Source organism: Pyxicephalus adspersus, chromosome 2 (assembly GCF_032062135.1).
Source record: "Pyxicephalus adspersus chromosome 2, UCB_Pads_2.0, whole genome shotgun sequence".
Classification (NCBI taxonomy): domain Eukaryota; kingdom Metazoa; phylum Chordata; class Amphibia; order Anura; family Pyxicephalidae; genus Pyxicephalus; species Pyxicephalus adspersus.
In genome coordinates, this window is record NC_092859.1 from 32,908,159 (window position 1) to 32,917,990 (window position 9,832).

General features: G+C 35.5%; 1 protein-coding gene across 1 annotated transcript in view; it reads left to right on the forward strand.

Moving 5' to 3' along the window:
- Positions 1 to 2,523: 2,523 nt before the first annotated feature.
- Positions 2,524 to 9,832, forward strand: part of VWF (von Willebrand factor) — a 99,997-nt gene continuing 92,688 nt past the window's right edge. Inside the window, 5 exon segments of the mRNA XM_072400328.1 lie at positions 2,524 to 2,653; positions 4,965 to 5,016; positions 6,367 to 6,534; positions 6,783 to 6,885; positions 8,924 to 9,132. Coding sequence (XP_072256429.1) covers positions 4,965 to 5,016; positions 6,367 to 6,534; positions 6,783 to 6,885; positions 8,924 to 9,132 — 532 coding nt within the window. The 5' untranslated portion in view covers positions 2,524 to 2,653.

Here is a 9,832-nt window from a genome sequence, read left to right on the forward strand (position 1 = left end):
GTAGTCTAATGACACAAAACTAGTGCCATTAGACTACTTCGGAGCTTATTCATGACAGAGGGCCATTTTGGTTTATATTTTCCACTTCCTCTGTAGTATCTGTCAGCATAAAGGAATGCTTTGACGCCTTTCTACCCAGATGTCTAGTTGCTCTAGTTGGGTAAGGAAGGGGTTGCCAGGGGGCTCATGGGCAGCTTGTGTTATCACTTGTACATGGAACCATCTTTGGTTGCTAACAGCTAGAGATATGATTAATCCCATTTTACAATTAATCATCAACTAAGGATAGGAAGCATCAAGATCAATTTTCTAAAATATCTTTCTTAATAAATATTCTTTTATAAGTATTGTCAACTGTAAACAATCCCTGGGTGGGTGATATTAGAGAAAAAAAGGCTAAAGTCATTTTATTTGGACCTCCTTTGTGGATGAAGTCTGACAGGGAAAGCTCATGTGTGATTGTGCTGAAGTTTAAACACCATCAATGCCCATTACCTTCCACAGGAATGCAAAGTAATCCTACGCTTACAGATGCTTGCAACATATTGATTTAATAAATAATTCAAAACTAAAAATGATGTTGTTAAGTGTTATAATAATTCTCTACTGCATCATTTTGTAAATGTTTTGGTTCCATCAGATCTACATTCAATACAAGCCATTGAGTGCTTTAGTGAATGAAATACATCATACATCAGACTTTGGTGTTCTCAGAGGTCAGGAGATCTCTCATTTACAAAGGATTGTATAGTGTATATTGACTGTAAATATTTTATAGATTTGTTTAGGTGTACAAAAATAAAATTTAAAAAATGTCTTTGCATGCACATAAAAATGAAATATTGAATTAAGATTGTATTTTTATCACTGCGGTCGGCAGGTGACAAGCAGATGTAAAGCCTTGGTAAAAAAAACTTTAGCTTTAAAAGAGAGCTTAACTTACATACAGATGTTACATTTCTGTTATGGGAAACAATCTTTCCTGATGGTTTCCAGTGACAGTAGAAGGAACGAGCACTGTACACAACAGCCATGTTCAGTTCTATAGAGAGGGGGAGGAGGATGAGCTAGTGGTACTAATATTTACTTCAATTATTAAACTAACAAATCATTAAACTGATGTTTATGAATAGGAGCAAAATATATATTCATTCATATTTTTTCATTTAATTTTATTTATTAATAAACTATTATAAATTAACTATCACAACTAATGTCCTATAATTATAGGGGTCCTATACTACATTTTTATTTTTAGGTTTAAGTGATCAAGCAAAGGAAAATCCAATTCTAAAAAATCAAAGGTTTAAAGGGCTTGAATTCCATTAGCTGAGCAGGTTAAGGAGCATTTTGAAGGAATACTTACGTATTACTTGGCACTGTCTTAGAACCTTCATCTGATGTCTGGGTTATTGTCGCATGACTCTTATCAGACTCAAACAGTCGACATAAAGGTTCACGAGAGGGCGAACAATATTGCTCGCAGTGTGTTCACTTCCCGGCCTAATTGCATTAGCACTGTATTTCTTAGGAGTACTTTCTTCCTAAGAAGCAATCAAATCAAATCTATTAGCATCATAAGAGCATGATCAGTGATATTGAAGGAGACAAGGCAGGGAAAATAGATTGTGTTTTAGGTTGTGCATGGCTAATAGCCTGGGTTTAAATACATGAAAAATAAGCTCAGTAGATTGGCAGTTGAAAGCATCATCTAAATAAAAATGACAGATGGGAAAATGGCAATGTGAATGTGATGTCTGCAGCAACCATTGGATTGTTGCAAAATGACAGTTTACTGTTTCAACCAGGACAGCCTACCAACCTAAACACAACTTTTATGTACAATGTGTATGTGAACTGTTTTATGCACTGAAAAATCTAGATTTGTGTTTAGCTTAGATAGATGTTAAAGATGTATGTATGTATGTATGTAATAATACATTATTATACAGTGTTTTATGTAAGCAGTATAAGGACTTAAATTTGACTTAGAATTAGCCCATTGCAGTGTTAAAACTGGGGAAAAAGCAGCTCAGCCAATCAATTTGTGCTAACCAGGTAATGTGAAAAGAAGGTGAGAAAAACAAGCTCATTTCAGTCTGCTGGCTCTTCTTCATTGTGAAACAGTAAGAAAATTAGTTTCTCCGAAATCAATAGGGATTCAAAGTGTAATGTATGATATTAAATAAGGTTATACAATTTTATTTATTTTTTTAAGGAAATTCTTGGTAACCCGGGCAAAACAAACACATTCTTTCGTCAAAGTTTTACAATCCCATTTTTGTTTGCTCATCATCAGTCCTACCAATGAATTCTCACATAAAACCTTTCAAATTCTTATCAATCATGAACTTCTTTTTTTTTCTTTTGGACGTTTCCTTTCATTGTTCCTGTCTGGTAATTAAGCCAACTGATTTTCCTGATAGTGCTTTTACACCATTGTGTTTTGATTTGAAAGGATGTAACACTCACAAGTTATCTTTCCTTTTAATGAACAAAAGTTCCTGCCTTGAGTATACATAAGATGTCAGAGCATTAGGTGACCACAGTGTAGTCCTGCAGTGACAGCGTTCGGACATATGGGAACTTTGGGCTACTAGAGAGCATTGGCACCATCAATTTGTTTGGGGTTTCTTAACTCAAACACGTCAAAGTAAGTTACAGAAGCACTAATTTGGACTGATTGGGTTAACTACTTGATACATTTTTTGACAATTTTTTATACTTGTTTTGACACCCTTTGTTTTGATCCCCTCTTTCTTTATCATTTTAGGGGATTTTGAAAATGTTTCCTGAAATCTTTATTGATGCTTACTTTATGTTTTATACTACTGCAACTTAAAGTTCTAGTAATAATATTAATGCATTATTATTATTAATATTATTATTATTTCAATACGCATATTTTCACTTTTTATATGTCTATTATATAGATGATATCATATTACTGTTTTCCAGTTTTTCTTTTTTAATAAAACTTTACACAATTTGGCATTTTTTTTAGTTTCCCTCTTTATAGAAATAATACAGTCTATTTAACAAGTCCTAAAGCAATATGCAGTATGTAGTCATCCATAATTACCATCTTTTCATTGTCTACTTTCGCTGTTTGAAACCCACAACAACCTATCATCTTTCATCACTTGATTGCTCCTTGTTGTCAGATGTTGACCTGGTTGGTTTAGATGGTTATTGCACTAATTATATCATCAGTGCAGTTTAAATTGCTTAAAATGCTACTTTTTTATACTTGCATAGACATGTTTGTACCTAGAGTATTCAATTTATATTTTTTTTTACCCAAAAAAAAAAAAAAGTCACACTTGCTACAAAACTTTTAGATAGCACAGATCTTTAAAAACTATGCTTATTATGCTAATTATATAAAAACAAGTAAGAATCAGATTGAATTTAAGGCTAAGACACTGAATGTGAAGGTTTTTATATATTTATATATATTTATTTTCTTATCTTTTTTCTTAACCTTCCACTGCTTTTCGTTCCACTGCCCTGATGCCTAATATACCTCTGATTCTATGTAAATAACAGATATATTCAAAATGTAAATTATGAACTTATAAATTAAAGATTTTTTTGGAAAGGAGCAGCAAAGTTTAAATCTACCTGAAAGATATAACTAACTCTATAAAGCAAGAACTACATGTGATCACCTGCACTACTAAAATTGCTCAAGTAGGGCAAATGACTCAGTGATTGTTACAATGTGGATAATTTTATACGTGTCTTTGGTACCTTCTCATTCCCTTTATTTTGGTATATTGTTTGCCCAAAGGATATAACTATAGTCAATGCAGAGCAACTATGGGGCTAACATTTAAATAATTTATCCGTATACCAGGCTTTGAAAACTTACAGAATAAACAGCAAAGGCAAATGCTGATTTTAAATTGCAGTACCCCATAGCGATTAATTCACCTGACCAAAATGCAACCAGTACACATTTAATTCTGGTAGCCTGGTGGCATTTTGATTTGTTCCTTGCACCTATGCATTTAATAGAAATACAGCTATTTCAAATATATCCATTGCATTGCAGTATGATCATTTGGTTCACTTAAATTGGTTGCAATCAAAACATGTGCATCCAAAATCAGACTTGCACCATTTTTTAATGACATGAACCATAATGTATATGTGTTATTGTGTGTTCTGTCCCACTGCAATGTGATAGTGTTGGGGGTAACATGTTTTAGTGTTTTAAATAGCTTGCTGTGGTGGCTATAATAATCCTTGTTAGTGTTCATTTATTTGGTGAACCAGCACGATAGACCGATAAGCAACATCATGAGACACCTGTAAGGACAGCTGGTTTTATGGGTAAAAAAATGAAAATTTGCCCAGGGCCCCTACATATTTTCTCTAGGACCCAACTGGTATAATGGCAAAGGTGCAGAAAAGTGTATTGCTCTACATTTAGGGTCCCCACTTTACATTTTCCCATGGCCACATTGTTTCTAACATGTCACTCTGACACTATTTTCTCCCAAGACGATCACAAACTATTGCCCCAGGGTCTAACGCAGCATGGTGAATGTCAGATTCACTGCTTTATAAAAGCAGTTTTCTGTCTTCACTTTGCATACTTTCCCCCACTTCCTGTCTGGGGAAACTGCTGTCACTGTCACAATGAAGGGAAACCTCCCTGATGCAGTAAAAATCTGATAGGGGCTTCAATCCTTCCCCACTCTATCCAAAACATAAAAACAGGTTTTGCTGGACACATACTTTAGAATAAAAGTGGTAATATTATTACAAAAGCTATAGGAATATATTTCTATATGTTTTATCAAATTTAATAGTGAGTTGTCACATCTCGTTTTAAGCAGACGGTATTCATCCATCCATAAATCTCAGCTCACCAATATAAACTGCTCACAAGCTGTTCCTCCTTTGTTTTTTGTACTAAGCAATGTGTAGATTAATATGTACTGTTTTCAATGCAGATGAGGGGCCTGCAGGTCATTGTTACAGTGCTGGTCAGCTTATTGACGCCAGGTAAGACATATATATCTTTATAAATGTTTCTTGATTTCTTTGCTACCTGAGGCAAACACAGAGAAGAAAAAAAAAACATTAAAAAAAACACCCCTCGCTCCTAGCCTCATACTCCCTTCTATTGAACATCTTCAATTGGCTGACCCATGTACCCCTTGTTTTGTAACTTATACAGGGACAGTACTGGGTGCATAAAAGTTGGTGCACCCAGCAACTAGGAATGGTGCACTGCTTGGGACTTAAAGAGTTATAGAAGTAAAATAAGGCTGACATTTAAATTCTCCTTCTTATGCCACCAGAGGCTAAAGATTTGTTTTGCCTCGTGGTTGATCTGGCCTTGCACTGATACTATAATGCATTAATATACACTTAAAAAGGACCTAATTCAAAATGCCTGTACATTTTCTTCTTTGGTCAGGAGCTTCAGGTAATGTAAATATCAAATACTATGCTTAAAAAAAATGTTATCCTTGTGGTTTTGACAGTGGCATGATTGTGGGTGCCAGCAATTCTGCAAATGGAAATGTCTTTTTGATAAAAGCTTAAAAGGACAATGGCTAGAGTGCTTATGGAAAGGCTGTGGTAACTTATATACCCTACCTGCCGGAACAGCAAAACATCTTGCAATGTACAATACATCAAAGCCACAGGAGGATAAGACAATGTCAGATTCTATGGGTACAGACTCACCAAAACTGAAAAATTTGAAACTGGAAAGCCTAGACTAAATCTTCAACAACTTCTGCACACAGATTGTTGTCCACCTAAATCTAAAAGCAAATCTGCAGAAATAATGTGATGCAAATCTGGACATGGGACAGAATCCTAAAGGAATGTTCCTGGAATGTGAAATCCATCTATAAAGATAGTGTTCCTAATAAATTATTGTGTGTGTGCTTTATGATAACTTTTAGTTTTCCAAACAGAAGATTGTCTGTCATCACTTCAAACACAAATCCTAACAACAGGGGTAACCTTTCTTACTGGCAAATAATCCTTTTTTGTTTAGTGTGTCTCCAGACCCACTGGTTTGTGTTTGCTATATACAAGTGATTGTGGGTGCAAAGAGGGCTACAGAAGCATGAATAAATGGTTTTCATAGTTCTGCTCACTATCTAAATTGAGGATTGTGTATTTATTATCTGTTAGGACTGACCTTTGGGCTCCCTTTAGTTCCCTCAAATAAAAATTATTGAATAAATACTAATAAAGCACTGTTCACATTTTATTGCCCTATATATGGGCTGAAAACATCTGCAAAACTTTTATCCAATACAGTGTATACCCGAATCCATTTGATGACTAAAACATTGGATTATCTGATCTCTTTTTTTAAATGTGTAATCTTAGGAACTCCATTGGATGTATTTGGGAAACCCGATTGGTCATCACTCTCACGATGCAGTCTTTTTGGAGAAAACCACATTAGGACATTTGACGGGACATTCTATGATTTTGTTGGGGACTGCAGTTACATGGTGGCTGGAGACTGCCATAAACACACATTCTCCCTGCAAGGTAAATAATTGATGTGTTCTTTTTGTTCATCCACAAAATGTTTAGTGATATCAATATAAACTATGCATAGAATGTACAAAAGTTTTAGCTGACACTTCCTTGGTCACGTGTTTGTGACAATGGAATGTCAGGGCCAGAACAGAAGAAGTTGGCCAATGTAACTGTCACCCACCAGACCTCAAACCCCGAGTTGCTGGGAAGAAAGTGAAGGGGGATTATATCTAATGGTATTCATTTTACTTTTTTAGTGGATTACAGATTTGGTAAAAAGAAGAGCATCTCAATGTATCTGGGAGAATACTATGACATTCATATGTTTTTTGATGGAACGGCAACTGAAGGAGAAAAGAGGTAATATGAACAAAATGGGTGTATATAGCTAATTGTGTTATCAGCTGCAAATATTCTTACTCTGGGAAAGTGAAGTATACACATCGTACTTTAGACACATACATTAGGACTTATTTATCTGTTACAGTGTCCTCCTCTTTCAGTAGAGAGTAAGAGCTCACAGTCTGGTGTCCGTCCCCTGCTGCCCCAATCTTCTCTGCTGCTTGTTTTAGATTCCCACATACTGTAGTTCACTGGCACCACAGGCTGTGTATACATAATAAGGAAAATGCTGAGATCAAGAAGAAAGGGGATTTTGCTTTGCATGTCACTGCTGCCAAAAAAACTCTACATCTTAACATTTTTTAATTCACAGCCATAGTTCTGTAATAAATTTAAAGGCATACCATAGATACCATGCACCAGTAACTTCATCTGCAACATATGCTAAAGAGGAAATAAGCTGGTTGTAGGTTTAGAATGAACTACCAACAATAAACTGTAGCCAGTTGTTGTGATAACAAAAACAGAAATGGTGTAGGTTTTGTTAAAATAGCAGCTACAATTAAAGAAGTCATCTGTGCTTCAATGAGGGTATAGCTAGAAATCATTGGGTCCAGAGGCAAATTTTTGGATGTGTCCCCTCAGCACCTCCACTACCTTAAGCAGAGCAAAGCACAAGCTAGAGAATTGCATCAGCTTTATTTGCATGACAAGCCCCACCGCAGTGGAGGTGGTTCGCAAGAATTTTTCATGGTTGACAGAAAAATTTTGACATTATTTGAATTTTTTTAAGTTTTATTAATAATAAAACAAAAAATAAAATTCTAATAAATTTTTGTAATCTGAATGACAATTTTCGCATTTATATTGCACTTAATTCACAAACTGTACTAGAGATGTAAATACAAGGGAGGCGCAGCGTGACGTCAGTGTAGTCTTAAGTTGTATGAGGCAATCACTGCCGAGCTGTACGCTTCAGTATTGTTTCCACCATTACAACAGTCACCCCACTCCGCGGATACCAGTTCTCAGCCGATGGTTTTATTTTATTTTTTATTTGCCCAGATGCTCTTTTAGGTAAGTATGACCTTAAATGTGTATTTTCTTTAACTGTTATATTTAATGGCATCAAATAGTTTGACTTTGATAACTATCATTTCGTGTTTGGTCTTAAATGTGAATGAAATGAAACCCATAATGAGTGAAAAAAAGCAAACATTTTGCATTTCTTTAGTATTACCAAAGATAATACAACTAATGATAACAGTAACAATAGTAATACTTCACTTAACTGTGAGCTGATCAATAAATCAGAGCCTTCACAGTCCTTGTCAGGCACCATTAGGACATATATTTTACAAATGTATTTATCTTTTTAAAAAAATATTATGGTAATGATCTGCAGGATTAAAAATTTAACTCCCCCTCCCGCTGATTTAAAGAACCCCTCCACCATGCGTCTTAGCCATGGACACTTTGATGATCTCTTCACTACAGGCTCCTTCCTATATGTAGCTGGGGTATACACAGAATTATTTGAGTAAGACATTATTGTCAGACATTCTAATCTTCCATAGGCTACTAATATGCACTTATGCTTTAGTTAGATGAATCCTCCAACAGCAATGCATACAGCAATAGAACAGAACAGAGGCTTTAGCCCTTCCCTCCTAAAATTAAATGGACCATTTTAGTTGCAGCTGCACTTTGTATATTGCTTCTTCTTTCAGTGATAAAATTGTTAGGCCTCACATTTGAATAAGTCTAAAGGATCAGTCTCTCTGAGTTGCCCTAATCTCTCACAGCAACTGTATTGAGATAGTTTAACTGATTCTCTGAGAAACACTAATGTTTTCCTCCTCCAGCATACTTTGGATGCTGGCTCTATGCAAACAGCTTGTTGAACTTTCAGTCCAAAGGGCAGCCATCTTGGAAAGTGTCACCGATAAACAAGTGCAGAAGGTTAGAAGGGATACAGAATGGAATGTCCTATGTGGAGTGTTGAATGACAGTTATTTTCACTAATGTTTGGCTGATTTCCTTTCTATCTTAACAGCATTTCCATGCCATATGCTGCTAATGGGATATACTTGGAAAATGAGGCTGGTTATCATAAACTGTCTAGTCACGAACATGGAATAATGGTGAAGATTGATGTGAGCGGAAATGTGCAAATCGTATTTTCAAATGAACATTTTAACAGGACATGTGGTCTTTGTGGTAACTTCAATCAGTTTGCAGAAGATGATTTCTTGACACAAGAAGGTAATAGATCCTTGAAATTGTTGTGATGCAAAAAGGAATATGTAAACCTTCTTAGTACCCGGTCTACTCTTTTATTTTGATAATGTCATATTGTATGTTAGTACATAACCATAAATTATGAGGGAATATGCTTACCTTTAAGGCGCCCTATTTGTTAATATTATTATTAGTAAATTCATGAATTCGTATAGTGCTGACATTTTCTGTAGCACTTTTCATGAATAATTTTTACCTATCTTTTAAAAGAAATCACAATCTCATATCTCTACTATAGCCCAGTACCAACTTGGGGGAAGCCAGTTTACCCACACAAATGTGGGAAAAACATAAAATGCCATGCAGACCCTGGTTGGGGTATGCTGCCTTTGTTGTTCATTGGTAGCAAGTACTGGACTGGTGTGAATATCAGTTTTCCCCACCATGACTAGGGTAGCTCGTACCTTTGCCCCATCGATATCCCCCCCCCATACCTACTTGTGCTCCTTCTTCTTGCCAGCCCCTTCTCGGCCTTACCTTTCCATCCTTAACCTACCAAATTAACCACACTACACCATCTGCATTTAAGTGGCTGGCAAGCAGCCGTTTATTAACAAAATAACAATTAACAAATTCTTATAACTTATTAACCACCTGGGCGTTACACTGATGTCTAGATTTCTGTACCAAAAGCGTTACAGGTTTTCATGAAATTTTTTTTTTT